Source organism: Idiotropiscis lumnitzeri, chromosome 14 (genome assembly GCF_059441095.1).
Source record: "Idiotropiscis lumnitzeri isolate Australia: NSW breed Sydney's pygmy pipehorse chromosome 14, RoL_Ilum_1.0, whole genome shotgun sequence".
In the NCBI taxonomy this organism is placed as follows: Eukaryota; Metazoa; Chordata; class Actinopteri; order Syngnathiformes; family Syngnathidae; genus Idiotropiscis; species Idiotropiscis lumnitzeri.
The window spans coordinates 11026310-11042308 of NC_142404.1; the positions used below are offsets into that span (position 1 = coordinate 11026310).

Here is a 15999-nt window from a genome sequence, read left to right on the forward strand (position 1 = left end):
CATCTATAATTAGACTTGGCGGTACGTCGTCAGAGCTTCAATATTGATTTATTGTTACTCACCTGGACATAGAGGTACTCAAATGCGATTGCATCTCTCCTAAGCAGCTCTAACGGGTCCTTTGGGACAAAGGTGATGCGAAAAAAACACTTCATCTTGTGAGACCCCGGCCTCTTTGTCACCTAGAGTCCAAGATAAATGTATAGTGTATAGACTGTGTATGGAAGCAGGCATCTCATTTTGTCAGACCATGACAGTAGAATAGTTGTACAATTTGGAGTTTGATCAAATTATCTGGAAAAATACACCTAGGAAGTTGCATTTTGGAATTGGAAACTTTTGTCATGTCAAATGTCGTCATATTATGCAAACGCTGTACGCTCATTCAACCGTCATCATAGTGTTAACTGTGCTGTGTCTTTGGCTTTCGGGAGAGAATTAAGAATAATAATGTATGGAATGAACCAATAAGATTTATTTTACACACATAATAATAAAAAAAAAAAAGTAGCACATCCAATTTGTTACCACTGTAACTGTATTATATGGAAAGAAGTCTAGTTCTGTTGTGGTTCAAATCAAAACGAATAAAATCTTTTTTTTTAGCATATCTGGAATAATGCACAAAATAATAATGTACAGTAAACGCGTTGCATTTCAATATCCTGCCTTAAATAAGCAAGCTCAAAAGTAAAAAAATATATATATATTAGAAATATTTAACACCATGTAAAAACAACTTTTAAACTTCGTACACGACTGAAGTGTGCTATCTCACCTGAGTTAGCATTTCTTGCTCATGCAGGAGCATCAATTTGCTGGCCGATCCTTCAGCTCTATGCTCCAGAATCAGAGAGAAGTGCTCGATGCTCTTAATGGACAGCTTCTCTTGCAGTGTCAAGATGACATCCTGCTCAAACAGAAATTCAACGTGTCAAGTATTGCAGGAAAATGTGGTCTACACGAAGCAAACAAAGCTTTGAATAGTTAGTCAAATTTGAATTGATATTAGATCGGTTCAGACCTACCTTAATAGATGTGTTGCAGTCAAATTTAAATGATTTGGTCTGGCCATTTTCCAGGTAGACCTTGAGTACATTTGGCATAAAAAGTAGTGAGTTGTCCTTCACAGTTTCCTGCGAGAGGAATGAAAACAAAAGACTCAACAAAGGAAAACACAGATGAACAGAGAAACTGTCTTGCTTTTTTTTTTTTTAAACTCGCTCGGAGATATCAGTTAAAAGTTGGTTGGTTTAGAGAAAGCGCTAGGTTGCCTGTTTTAAATGTTGAACAAATGAAAGTGCACAAAAGCATAACAACAATATACATGTCTTTGAAAAACCATAGTATTCAGAAAATAAAACATTAATAAGGTTTATTCATTTAATTCTTTTTAAATTCGGCGGGCCGGATTAAAACGTTGAATGGGCCGCATGTGGCCCCAGAGCCGTAGTTTGCCCACGCCTGATTTAAGCGCTAATGTACATATGTATGCATCAAATCCAACTCAGTTTAGTAAAATTAGATTTTTTTATTCGTTATTATCAACTCGACTTTTAAATGAACCTTTGAACCCTCGCTTGGCCCAACCAGTCTGTTTTAAGGTCGGGCCACGATTTCCTGATTGTCGGTTCCTTTGTGAGTCATGACTACAGATTCACTGTTCGTTGTAGCTGTCTGAAGCCCAAGGGTTAATTCCAAACTAGATTGACGGATCAGCCTTTTCCAAATCAATTCCCTCAGTTCACACACTATGTGGTTGCTCTCTCTTTGTGACACATTTTACAAACCAGTGGAGTGCTTTGTGAAAGCATGTGCCTCCATCTGTCACTCAGGCCTACACGTTCTCTATTCCGGAGTGATGAAAAGAAATATTGTCTTATCTGCTCTGTGTCAGCTTAGAGAACACACAAAAGTTACGCATGCGACTTACAGGAACCTGGCCGTTGATGATGACTTCTTCTGCAAAGCGGACTTTCACAGGATTTGTCTTTAACTTGGCCTTTTTGGCTGCGCTGATGAATGCCGACTTGGGTGACTTTGGGAGACAAAGAAGAAAGCAGGAGTTTTTAAAGGACATTCAGGTCCCTTCTAAAATGAGTCAAATGCACCCCCCCCCAACTTTACCCTCATTTAATATGCATGTATCCTCCTTTGAAACATAATAACCCCGCTCACCATCAAGTGTGACATTGAGGCTGCAAAGAATCGTCTGGCAAATGGAAGTAATTACAGACTGGAATAGAAGAGCTGCTTGGTTCTCTTGAGTATTAGAAAACTCTACACAAATCCTTTCCTTTCTGCAATTCAAATCATTCTACAAATTTAATTGCTCATTGAAGTCAAGAAATGGGTTCCTCCGATAAAGCACTATTGATTAACGCCTGGTTATTGGGGGGAATTACCATATTCTGATCTTCATTTTTTTAAGGAAAATCAATGACAATACAACTGACTGACATTTGGCTCCGTTTAGGTCACCATCTGCTGCGTGGTGGAAAGATACGTACCGGGTATGGCTGAACAACAGTCAACAATATGGACTCCTTGCAGCTCCTATAAAAATGACAAAAAAACAGCATAGCACTTTGAGTCAAAATAACAAATCATCTTACCAAATATTGTCATATTCTATTTTATTTATTCCTACCGGAGGCCGCACTGTGTTCCTCGATGAAAACCACAAAAACTGCAAAGTCGCAGCCACATTGGGCGCTTTTCCCAAAATTAATTTCATCAATGTCACATGCACTGTGACTGCGTGCTTACGTTCAAGATTTGCGTTTCTTTCTTTTTTTCTGCCCATCCTCTCAAAACGATAGTTTGAATTTTGAATCATCATCCTTCCGGTGACCCACTGTCACCAGCAGGTCAATGATACCGGGGCGAAACGTGATTCCTTCCAGAATGCTGGTCGACCTTCATATTTTGAAACCATTTTTCCATTCGGGAAATATAAATAATTCAATAAAAAGGAGAAAAAAAATGTACACGCAAATTTAGAATTTCATATGTGTACAATATAAGAGGTTCTACTGTAATGTAATTCAAAGTATAAACAAATATATAAATATTGCAGAAAGTGTTCTTAAAAGACCTCGAAATATGAAATACTTTTTAAAAAATTTTTTTTTGGTAAAGATGGCTTCTACGGACTGCTTCCACCATGTTACCCATGCGCGCATAGCAAGCTGACTTGAACGTTTTGATAGTTTGCATGAAAATGCATGAGACCTGCCAGACTGCATTAGGCAGTTGAGTAAAAGTGTCTTCTTGTGTTGTCCTACCTGACAAGGTCAATAACCCTCTCCCTGGGTGCGGAACTGACTGGCTCATCATTGATCATGATGATCTCGTCCCCTGGGATGAGCTTGCCCTCTGATGGACCCCCTGTTCACACACACCAAACATGTTTTATAATACAAATCTGGCATCATCCCGTACACACACACACCATTTCCGGTGTCACGACCTGTGAGCTTGCTCATCAAGTCTTGTTCAAATGGATGAATCATTTCTGTCAGATAAACCTGCCATGAATTTGACTTTTTTACTGTTATGGAGTACTTGCCCTCTTCCAGATCTAAAGTGTTGACAATTGGATGAGTCACTGTTGGAGTAAAAGCTGAGTCATTTTACCTGGTGTGACTGAGCGGACCACCACAGGTTTCTCACTGCCTGCCACAAAGCCAAAGCCAAGCACCGGGTCTCGTCTCATCTCCACCTTCCGGGGTGCTGGCGGCACAAACTTGTCTCCATCGAAGCGAACCTCTTCCAGGGAGCTGCTCTGGCTGAATTGGCTGTGAAAAAAAGACGAGGATTCTTGACATTTTGTTCAGTTGCTTTGTTCAACAATGAACTAGTCGTTGGTGCCTGTGAGAGAGTTTTGAATATGTCAGTCTGAATTCTTGAATTTTACATTTGGAATGACATACTTTGTAACTGGTTGGTGAAGACGGTTTTGTTTTGGCCTTTGGAGTCTAAAGGCCTGATGTCGCTGAGGTTTGAGCATTAAAAACATAAGTTGAAACTGATCTACAAACCGGGAGTAATCAGAATTGCGTTTGCCAAACGGCTGAATTGCTTTTGCTCAATTTATGTACATAGATGTATTTATCAAGCGCAGTGTGATGTGAGTTATCAAACCTGAGATGAATTGTGCTGGTGAGTTTTACACTGTATATAGCATGTCTGAAAGGCAGATGTACTGCAAACGGGTTAAGTAGTGTTAGCGTAGCGCAGGCAAAGTGAGAGGTGGCAGGGAGAACTTTTCTGCTCTTTTTAAAAACATGATTTATTCATCAATACAGTTTTGAAGCTCCTGAATGATCTCAGGGCTGGACTCAGTCACAAGAAGGTGTCATGCCAACTCTCTGGTGGCGCCACCCACAGGAGATGTGGTGTACGCAGAGGTGGGGTGGCTATTGGGAATGTCGGGAAAATAGATAAACGGCTAGTGTATATCCGTGTATAACCAATGGCATCAATGATTCCATTTCAGCGTCTGATGGCCGCACTTTGTCGACTTTTCAGTGCATAACGCCATCCTCAAGGAATCCTGACGTGGCACGTGATGTTCCAACTACTCGCTTGGCACGCATAATACAGCATTTTCAGTCATTTCTGTAGATTCTGACAATGTTACGAAACCACTTGGTGCTCATATAATGTAATCACTACAAGAGACTGTGACGGTAGGAAAGTCCTTCCTTATTCTATGAGAATCTCAGCATTCGTAACAGAACGCAAAGCATTTTGTATTTCCCATCCTTAACCTTGAGAAGAGTTTTTCAGCACAGAATCACAAACAGAATCTTGCCAGCACTGTTGGTTAATTAAAGCCTTGGGCCTAAGCAGACAGTGTGCAATTCACATTTATTCTTGACACGTGTGCTATTCGGCAATAATTACTAACAATTAACCGGTCAGGAAACAAAGACACAGCAAAATCTTGTCAGTTGCCAAAAACAAGAAAGGAAAGAAAAAGCTCAATAGCGTAGTGAGTTTCAATTTCTGTATGATGACAACATCTAATTTTTATGTATTTCTTTAAAAAAAAAAAAAAAAGCTTTTGAAGATTTTGGACAAAGAACAACAAAGGAGTGCTTTAATTGTGGACCCCCATTCGTATTGTGAGTATATTGACAAATTCAAAAGCTCAGAACGGCCTCATTAAATTACTTTCTGTCTTTGTTTTAATGGCAAATCAAATAAATTCTGCACGGTTTACAATGTAATCTCCATTAAGAAGGGGCCATTGTGTTTTATTTGATGCCTGGTGGTAAAGTGTAGCTTTCTGGTATTACACTTCGTGGAAATGTTGACACTTTTTTAATTAGAATCGTAATATCTTCCAGGAGCACGCTCTGACTATGAAACAAACAGAGACAGCTTTTATTAGGGCCTGAACATGTTATGGTGGGACTCATGAGATGGCTTTTTGTTCTTTGTGATTATTATTTATACGCCAAATAAATCCATACTAAAAAACGGAACAAATTTTGCCAGGTGTGTTCACCTGGTGAAAATAACCATTTACCCACCCATCCCGTGAGAAATTAGCTCGATACCGCCCCCTTGATCTTTGACTTTATAACCTGAAATTTGTTAAACATGTCTACCAAGAGTAGACCTCACCTCATCGGAGAAAAAAAATACAATTAATTTTAAATGAAAGTGAACAAAAGCATTACAGCAATATTTAGAAAAAAAAAACATGAACAAGGTTTGTTCATTTCATTTTTTTCAAGTTCGGCGGGCCGGATTAAAACAAATAACGGCCCGCATGTGGCCCCCGGGCCGTAGTTTGCCCACACCTGCTCTAATATTTGACCGACGGGTTTTGCTACGTTGCGTGCCATGCCACAAACGATGCACAAGGTCAGAGCCAGATCAATCACTTCCTACTGTTTATGTGATGAAAGTCCCGTCCTGAAATGATTCATAGCCTCCACCCTACCGGCAGAAATGCATAGATGCAATAACTCTGCTCTGACGCTCCCATTAATTCATATACAGTGTGTGCATCAAGTCCACCTTTTAATTTTCACCCGTCCCTGACGGGTATGGGGCTGTGAGGCCTTGTTTTTTATCTGTCATTTTTTAATATTGTTCATTCTCTAAAAGCACTTGACACATTTTGGTGTTTTTTTTTTTTAAATCCCCCAAGTGGGCAACTCAACAGATTGTCAAAACCATACGGGTCTGTACTGTCTCTTCCCCAGCGCTGGCCACCTGCTTAACATGGCTTTGTTCCCATTGTGCGGACAGCCATGCATGTGATGGCCCCTAATTATACGCATTAGCAACTAACATATTTCCACAATGAGTTTTTTAGTGAGACACCAAGAAATCGATGCTCGGACAACATTTGCAGTTTTTGTGCATTTGGATTTAATTTTGTTCAATGGACCGTGCCCCAAAAGCAGACAAGCGCGGCATTGTGCCGACAACAGTTGTGCCACAGGAACAATTTCCATCTTGGAAAGGACAGAGCAGGCAGAGTGTTTTTTCTTTGTTATCTGCTCACAGCTTCTTCGGAAATTATTTTTGAACCACTTTAACAAATAATGACTCATGTTCTTTTGCTCTTTGTTTGACATTTCATCCCCCATTTGACAACATTTAAGAACGAAATGCTTCAGCCACAATCGGCGATGTATTCATGGTTCGAGAAGAATTTTCTTGACATTATGTTCTATGCGAGTATTTCTATTCCCATTAGTATAAAAATGATATTGTGATCAATAACGAGTTTGTGGAATATGATTTAAGCCGAAAAATCTATACATTTTTATCCATCTCACAGGGTGGTCAACTGAAAAATGGCATTACAGCACCAAAGGGTTACAAAACGTCACAAGACAAAACCCAGACAACAGGTGAGACGTGATTGTCATTACCTGAGTTGTATGTACTGTGATGTGATTTTTAGTCGACAACAAATTGCAGTACATCGCAAAATGGCTGTCAGGCGATAAGAACAACAGAGTAAGTGCTTCTCAAGTGGGCTGTTTCTAACGATCAGTGTCACTCACATTTTTACATGCTTTTGTAGTTTGTTAGCTTTGTAAAACTGAGACTGAAATAACAGCGCTTCTATTGGGTGCAGCCAAGTGGCTCTCTCCATTTAACCTTAATTTTTGAAAAAAAATCAGTTCCATGCATGCCTGAATTGATGATGTATTGATCTAATATTATACTGCTTCCTAACCACTACTTTTTACACTACATTACCAGTGCATGTTTTTTCTTTCCTTCTTTTTTTTTTTTTTTTTTTTAAACTTTTTGATTGGCGAGCCACAATGGGTTCTAAAATATGACAGAGGGGCCGGGACCAGGAGCAGATCGATGGAGTGTTTTGGTAACCTCACCTCATCGGAGAAAAAAAAAACATTTAATTTGAAATGAAAGTGAACAAAAGCATTGCAACAATATATATATATATATATATATATATATATGTCTTTGAAATATCACAGTATTTAGAAAATAAAAAGGTTTATTCGTTTAAATTTTTTTCAAGTTCGGCGGGCCGGATTAAACGTTTAACGGGCTACATGTGGCCCCCGGGCCGTAGTTTGACCACCCCTGTGTTAGTGTCTGAATTTGTGTGCATCACACAGATCAAAGCAGTTTACGGCAAGCGATGTCTTTTTATATGATGTACTATAGAATAAATGTACAATAATCTACAATTATTCCATCATCTGCCCCCCTCCCCCTCCCCCTCATTCATTATAGCTGGCTACACCTGTGACTCTCTTAAAGAGGTAAGGTGACAGGTGACACTGACACTCTCTGAAACCACTGTGATTTGTGCTACTAAAGTGCTTTTATTTTATTGTCTTCCTGCAACATTTTGAGTCTCCCTTCAACGTTGTCAGTCAAGCGATGGAAAACTACTGCACGGTAATGTGTTTGCTACAGTGCTATATTGTGTACGACACCCACTTCATCCGTTGTATAAAGAGTTATCCGCAGCTTAGAAAAACCTTTGCCATTAGCTACGCCTCAAACCATGCGACTGGACATTTCAAGCGTATTTTGGAGAATAAGGATTACGCTTCCTCTCTGTGCCTCATTACTTTTTAAAAATCTGCTTTCACTCGATTCACTGGCAAGAGTTGAGGATAGATTCGATTGTGTTTTTACGAATATGTTACCAACGCACTCTTTTTATTGACAATCCTTCTTTTAAAGACCACGCTATTGACCCTTTATACAATTCAATTGAGACGTGACATCCTTGCATTCGGAAGTTCTTAATCAAGACCATCTGACAAGAAGTCTTTGTCGAATCGTTTTGCTGAGGATGTACAACACTCGTTCAGAATCACTCCCTAGACCGCATCACATCCTTTTAATACGATGTGTCATACAGTTAATATTAAATAGCCACTGGTTTATTTATGTGCCGCTGTCACGCAGACACGTTCCTTTAAGGAACGCTACCGACTTGCATTGTGCCCGGTGGCCTCGACACGCTCAGATGGCCACTGACAGACATACAAGTGGACATTTGATTATTCATGAGTCTCCCACAAATTTTGACGACCCAGGTCTGACGCCAGAACAGCCTCCGTGAATCTGCCGCTCTAACTGCATCCAGCACTCTCACTTCTTATATAACACCTCTCCACATCACGCACGCCGGGCTACAACCCTCGTGTGACTAGGCTTCACCTCCTCTTTGGTGCATCACATAAATACACAAGACAGAAATGCAAATTGAAGATAAATGGATAGATTATCATATACGGTCCATACATTAGAATCACGTTCAACCTCGAGAAGTATGCAATACAGTTTGTCATCAAAAGTCCAATCTCTAGAACAACACTTAAACGTTATGAAACGCAGACTTAGCATCTCTTTACCTTTACGTGACAGTCAATTAAGCCGGAATCCTCTGATAAATGAGACAAGTAGCGGTGCAAACGAAAATCCCCCGCACAGGTGAATTTGCTTTAAAAAAAAAAAAAAAAGTCCTCTTCTGCATACAAGAGACTGCGTGCAGAGTGTGGTGGGTGTGTGAGAGGGAGAATGTGGTGTGCAGGGCATAGAGAAAAAGAAAGAAAGAGAGAGAGAGAGCGCGCACAGCAGGGTAAGGAAAAGCGAATCAGTATTCCGAATGCACAGATGGAGATGCCGTGGAGGCAGTGACGCTGCTGGAATAATCATAGCTTTGCCAAGTGGTCTGAAACATCTGGGGGATTGGAGCTCTTTTAAAACACTCACTTGATGTAGCAGTCACGCCCCTCTCTATTGGTCCCCATGTCCCAGCCATTGGGGGGTCCCTGTGAGGGGCTCCACGTCCCCGAAGGGGGCGGCCAGCCTGATGACTTGGTCCTGTGGCTGCAGATAAAATAGGGGAGAGATCAAGTAGAGATGTTGTAAAATGAGAGTATAGGCTGAATTTGAACTCACAACCTGAGGCTGACATAGACAAGCTTTGAATGGTTTTTACTTGAAACTTCTATTAATTCATCCAGACATTTTTGATGCCGCTTATCCTGATCGATACCTCCTTCACCAGATCTTTTTAGATCAAAAATACTTTTGATACTTTAGTCATTTGAGGTAATGTATATTAGTAACAAGCACGCAGAGGAGGTGCATGATGCGTAAGCGCAGCAGCCCGTCACGCGCGCTGCTGAGTCAGTCACTCAGTCAGTCTGACTTTATGCAATGGCATTTTGGCAGAGCGTGAACGGCGTCATGTGTGGAGCGAGTTCAGCTCCACAAGCAGCCAAGATGCGGTTTGTGGAAGAGCATGAAGGAGTTGTGGCCAAACAACAAAGCTTTTGAAGCACCTCGGGGTAAATCACAGCACAGAATACGAGACATTTAGGATGAGGCGGACAGAAGAGGAGAGCACAGTGTCAAGTGATGTCTCTAAGGCAAGATAGATGTCTTTGGCACTATGCAGGTAAAAAGGGAGAAAATCTGGAGCTTTGGGAGGTGTTGCTGTTAGGGTTGCTCAAATGAATAAATATGGGTAGGAAATAAGTAACAAAATAAATATATGCTGCCAAATAGCTACATTATTTCAGCTTAGCGTAATAGCATGTGTGTTACTGGGATAATATCACACAGGAAAAAAAAATGATGAACAAAGAAAAATGTATGTTAGAAAAAATATTATTGATAATGAGTCTAATTTGCTTTTACTAGTGAATTAGTTGTTGCAAGGAATTTATTTATTTGATTAAATATTTACTCGCAGGCTTAATTTGAGTCAAAAACAGCAAGTCTGACAGCTACCTCAACTTCCAAATTTAAAATAATAATAATTATTATTATTATTATCATTATTATTATTATAATTATTCGAATTTATTTATAATATTATTATTATTATTATTATTATTATTATTATTATTATTATTATTATTATTATTATTATCATGATTATCATCATCACATTCTTAATGAAACCATGATTTAAAATACACAACTCTTTTCAAATTTACCTGACACATCACATGTATTTGCACAAGCTAATGTATGGAAAAGGGAAAAAAAATCTGTTGATTTTTATGCATTTTACTCAGTATCTGATCAAAAAGGAAATCAGTGTTATTGGACCTCGCTACTGAAAATGCCTTTTTTTTAGAGCAACACTATTTCCATTTAAACAATAAAAATCTTAGTCTATGATGACGGAGAACATGCATATCAATGTAAAATCGTCAGTGTGTGTGATTTGATACGCTTAAATTACTTTAGGCTAGGAAACAATTGCATGTCCTTACGTGTCACCCGAAGCATGAGTTGAAATGAGCTCAAAGGGGGGGTTGATACTATTTTTATATCTTCCAGTGAGTTGGCAACATGGAAATACAAAAAGAAAATGTTTTCTGCATTGGAATATCTGAATTATAATGGAAATAAATGAGCTGTGGGCTTTGGTGGCTGATAAAAGGCGAAAGTGATAAGAGATTCCAGCGTGATCAATTGGACAATGTTGAGAACGGAAATACAAACCAAATGAATTACATGCGCATGCCTCACACTTGTACTTGTGACAGGCATGAAATTGGCTTTTCTTTCTCGAAGGTCAACACATTCTGGCTAAAAGAAGCCCAGACGAATTCTGCGCTAATGACGTTTTCAACAGATGCACTCAAAAACAAATGCAAAACGCGAATGGAGTCAGCAAAATTCATCAGGGAATAAACGCAGCCGTTGTCCACAATAAAATAAATACATTAATAAATGAAAAGGGGACTAGTTGCAGATAAAAAAAAAAAAAAAAGGAAGCACTTACGGGAAGTGTTTTTATGAGTCTTCATGAGGAGAAATAGTCAAGGCTTTGGATGAATATGTTTTCTGTAAACTTAATTTGGACAACTGGGTTTGAGTGCACGATGATGTCAAACGTGTAACGAAGGGGTCCTCAATCCTGTTCCTCAAGGGCCGGTGTGCTTCCTGTTTCCCATCTCTCGCTACTGCCACACACCTGACTCAAATGATCAGATAATCAGAAAGGTCTGGAGAAGCTAAATCACGATCATTTGAGTCTTGGATCTTTACTCTGTCGGATTTTTTCAAAAGCTTTGTCTTGACTCTGTCTCATGTCCTCAAAGTCTCCACTTGATGTGATCTTCACACAAGCACTACTACTACTATATACAGTATTTATTCTTTTTTACACCTGCCCGAATTTAACATCTTTTGTGACTGCTTCAAACCTCCTGACACAAAGTGGCAAAACAATTCATACCGGTAATTGACAAATTTTCTTCTTGGTCTCTTCCCTGCATCTTTGAATCTGCACACTGGTTTCACCATGAAAGCAGTGGCAGTAAGTTATGTCACTTCAAAGGCTTGTCTTCCGTGTAACAGGGCTCTTTGCATCCATTATTCAAAGACTCCCTGTCTCTCCCTCTAAATGCTTCCCTAGTTATTGTAGCAGCCATAATAAAGTTGTGTGCAGCGCTCTCGCGTCTGCATGGGTGGGTATGTTAATGTGCCCTGTGTCCGCTAGCATGCCCCGCTCGCATGTGTGCACGTGCCAACGCCATGGGATGTGAATAATATCACGTCGGCTCATCAGCACCGCAGCAGCAGTGTTTTGCCACAAAATACATGGCGGTGAGCCATCGGAAAACAGTGTTTTTTGCCTCAGCGCACGCTACTCTTGTAGTTCATGTGAGGCAATGTGTTTGCGTTCCCAAAGCAACAGTGTGCTCGCGGTGTATGTGAGTTTCCAGATGCATGGATTTATTTGACACACAGCACATTTGCTGGGAGAAGGCTTCAGTGGTGTATATTTAGAACACGTTTCCCGCAGCCCAAATGATGTGTGTGGACACGGGAGCAAGCTGTAGGAGTGCCAACAGTGAAGTGCATTTTTATCCTTCATATTTATGATAAGAAAATTAAAGGGAATATATATTAAAAAAATACAAATAAAAAAAGAAAAAATGTAAAAAATACATTAAAAAAAAATAAATATATATATATATATAAATATATATATATATATATATATATATATATATATATATATAAATATATATATATATATATATAGAGAGAGAGAGAGAGAGAGAGCAGTAAGTATCCAGGAACCTTCTGCTGTTATCAGGAGGAATTAAAAATTTCCATTTGAATTAATGAATACCTTTTGCTTGGCTTCATTCTTTGAGTTAGTTTTATTTTTTTGAAGTATACTGAGATCAGTTCATTAAGTTTGTTAATTTGACAACAAAAACATGCTTACAGGGGTACGCATTAGTGGTGCGCCGGTGTGCATATGACATGAAAATTGACTATTGTGCTTCAGTTGAAATCCGTCACTAAGAATATTAGGCCTGCTTCCATTCTAATAGGGGTCCATTGTACGCCAAACCTATTAATGGTTATAGATAACTATTATTTACGGAACGTTCACAACAATTAAAAAAAAAAAACACAACCTGGAATTTTGCAAAACCCATTAATGCATTAACGCTAACAAAATCAACTGGTTGATAGGGTACTTACAGTTTCAGGTGATTTGCCTTCAAGATTCTTCTCCCAAATGACCAACCCTCTCTTTAAATCCATTTTTTATACGCACTAGCTGAAATGCCATCGATCCCATGATCTTTGATTTCTTGTTTCTTTTCTCAGCGCTACAATGTTGAGTTGCGGGACTCAAGTTTGCCGAGACGCTAAATAGAGTTCACCCTTCGGTGGACGGTGAAAATGATCTTCCTTCCATTTCATGAATAAATGATGGCTGCACGGTCGTAGTCGAGAGCCATGTGGGTAAACCGTGCTGCACAATTCATGAACAGGTTACCCAAGAGTCACAGTGTGGACGATTAACAATGATATTTTGTTGTCAAATTAACACTCAGTACTTTGTAAGGCTTGGTTTTGTTTGCATGCCAGGTAATAAATCGGAATAAATCACAAATGAATCATTATAAAAGCTGAACCCACAATGAATAAATGACTTGTTCCTAAATATAAAAGTTCAAGAAAGCAGTTGATTTCATGAGAATGATTTCACATTTGAATGGCAGATCACAATCGAATCCAGTCAATTAAGGATTTAACTTCCCACATCCTCATTAGAACGTCGTCCAAAGTTATCAGTAAGTACAATTTGGAGGAAATGACTTGGAGTTATCCTTTGTGGGAGACGGGAACGGATCACTTTTCAGCTCTTCATAAAATGTGCATGACCAACGTGATCCTTGCTTTATCACTGTCGTTCACTTTCGCTTTCATCTCTTTTGAATAGCATGAAGACTTCGAGTGTGTTATGAAACGCTGTAATCCTGTTCATGAGCGTGGTGACTGCATTATAGAAAAGTCGCATGCCAAGAGAATCACATCCCAACACACACACACTCAAACTACTTTTGAATAATTCACATTGATTTTGCCAATTAGGCGTTGCTATATGCAATCAAACCATGCAAACACCTGCAAGCTTTTGTTTTCATTCGTTTTTGTGAAATCACTAGTGAACTGTGACTTTACGAGTTCATTTTGCTCATTATATTTTTTTCCTCCCTTATATTTATGTGCTGTGTCAGAAGGCTCCTCTCTTTTCCTTTGGCTCATGTGGCTTTCCCAGCATGCATCGCGTCAAGCCAGAGTCACATTAATCTTTCGGTCTTTCTTTTTGCGATACCACCGTCAGTCAAAACCCACATCACTCTTGTCATTTATATTGCAGGTTTGGCGTGGTACATTAGACACGACATTATATGCAACTCAAAGGCCGCAAAATTTGGGGAAATGTATTCTTGTAACATTAATTCATTAAAGGCTTTATCGTTAACATATAGGCTACAAATATACAGTTCTGGTCGTAAGTTTATATAAACTTATGAGCACAACTACCCGGTCTTTGACACACTACAGTATTTAGAAACTAAAACATTAACGAGGTTTATTCATTCAATTTTTTTCAAGTTCGGCAGGCCGGATTTAAACGTTTAACGGGCCGCATGTGGCCCCCGGGCCGTAGTTTGCCCACACCCGCTTTAACCTCTCATGACATTGGTTCCGACTGGCCAGCCTATAATCTCTTATAGCAGCGATGTTAAAAGCAGCATGCCACCAACCAAGTTTTTATAGTGCATTTTAAGAAAGTAGTAGTTCCATGCGAGAGACTCACACCTGCCATATACTCGCTTTCACGCAATAATTTTTATTAGGAAAAGTGAATAGGCTCCAGCACCCCTCGCGACTCTCATGAGGAGAAGCAGTTCAGATAATGGAAGTTGAATTCATTGATAAACACTCCTTGACCGGATGACGTTTTCTGCAAAGGGAGCATTATAATAATAATAATAATAATAATAAATAATGATATAATGATCTTGACGAAGACAGCTGGGATAGCCTCCAGCACCCTTGCGACCCGTGTGAGGATAAATGGCTTCGATAATGGATGGATGGATGAAATGTTATTCCGGTTCATCGTATTCTATATTCTGGTCATCCCTAGTGTTAGCATATCGCGTACCTTGCTAGCAACAGTTTTCTCCTAATGATTTACCATAGTCGTACATTCCATTACATAAGGTGGCAGCATGCCAAATAAAAATGTTGGTGTACTTCACCGGAACTGAGTATTTATTTATTTTATTTTTTTCGAATTCTTTTTGCAACACTTTAGCTTTTGTGGATTTTTTTTCTCGCTACTGCCCATTCCTCCCACCTTTCAAAAATATGCATTTTGTGCCAGTCGAAGTGAATGTGAGTTTTGATGTGTCTTTATTTGTCTTGTATGATGGACTTCAACTTCTTCCCATGATAAAGTCCCCTCTCGAAAATCCTTGGATGCTTTTGTCCAAATCAAATCAATCAAATCTTCCTGCGCTTCCCATCACTGCATGTACGGTATGAGCGACATGAATAGATGCGGAGCGAGACCTCTAATGTGATTCTGTTTTGTTGTGAAAGCTGTGGAAATGCGACAGATGAGAAGAGCGCCTCCCGCAAAGAGGCCCGAGGAGAAGTGGCTCAGACAGAGGGGAACCTCGCCGATTAAAGGCTTTATTCCTCTATGACTCCTTTTTAGTTTTAGAGAGCAAAAACATATTTCTATAGATTTTGTTTCACAAAATCCCCCCCCCACTCACTTAATTTTCTGTTCCTCCCACTACCTTGTCGCTAATCTCCCCCGGTCAGGATGAGAGCTTGTTAGGACCAGCTTTATTGTGCTTTTATACTGTAGATAGTGCAGTGCAACCAGGGGGATTCAGTAATATTGACTGTGCTAAATTTTCGGCTTGAGCTGAAGAGGAGCCTAAAAGCTGCATTCTTCACCATTGCCAGCAGGAGGCGACCACATTTGTCCTCACACGGGATTCATTATTCACTTCAAGGCTTCATAACAGTAATTTATCAATTAGCGATCTTCTCCTTCTCTGCCTCCTTGTTAGTCTGATAATCGGTTAATTTTCAGAGTCGCAGCTTCAAACCGTTTCTTCTTTTGACCAAGAAGTGTCCACAAATGACCATCACTTAGATGTGGTGACAATA

The 15999-nt window shown here is 39.5% G+C and overlaps 1 protein-coding gene across 4 annotated transcripts in view; it reads right to left on the minus strand.

Moving 5' to 3' along the window:
• frmpd4 (FERM and PDZ domain containing 4) overlaps positions 1-15999 on the minus strand; it is a 38259-nt gene that overhangs the window by 6405 nt on the left and 15855 nt on the right. For 3 of the 4 annotated variants that reach the window (XM_088315284.1, XM_088315285.1, XM_088315287.1), the window contains exons 2-9: positions 9241-9357; positions 3640-3800; positions 3288-3390; positions 2511-2556; positions 1934-2038; positions 1029-1136; positions 779-910; positions 63-182 (exon numbers count right to left, since the gene is read on the minus strand). In XM_088315284.1, the coding sequence (XP_088171410.1) occupies positions 63-182; positions 779-910; positions 1029-1136; positions 1934-2038; positions 2511-2556; positions 3288-3390; positions 3640-3800; positions 9241-9357 (892 nt within the window). Of the gene's footprint in view, positions 1-62; positions 183-778; positions 911-1028; positions 1137-1933; positions 2039-2510; positions 2557-3287; positions 3391-3639; positions 3801-8879; positions 9138-9240; positions 9358-15999 lie in introns of those variants that run through there. The other variant, XM_088315288.1, reaches the window with a different exon arrangement.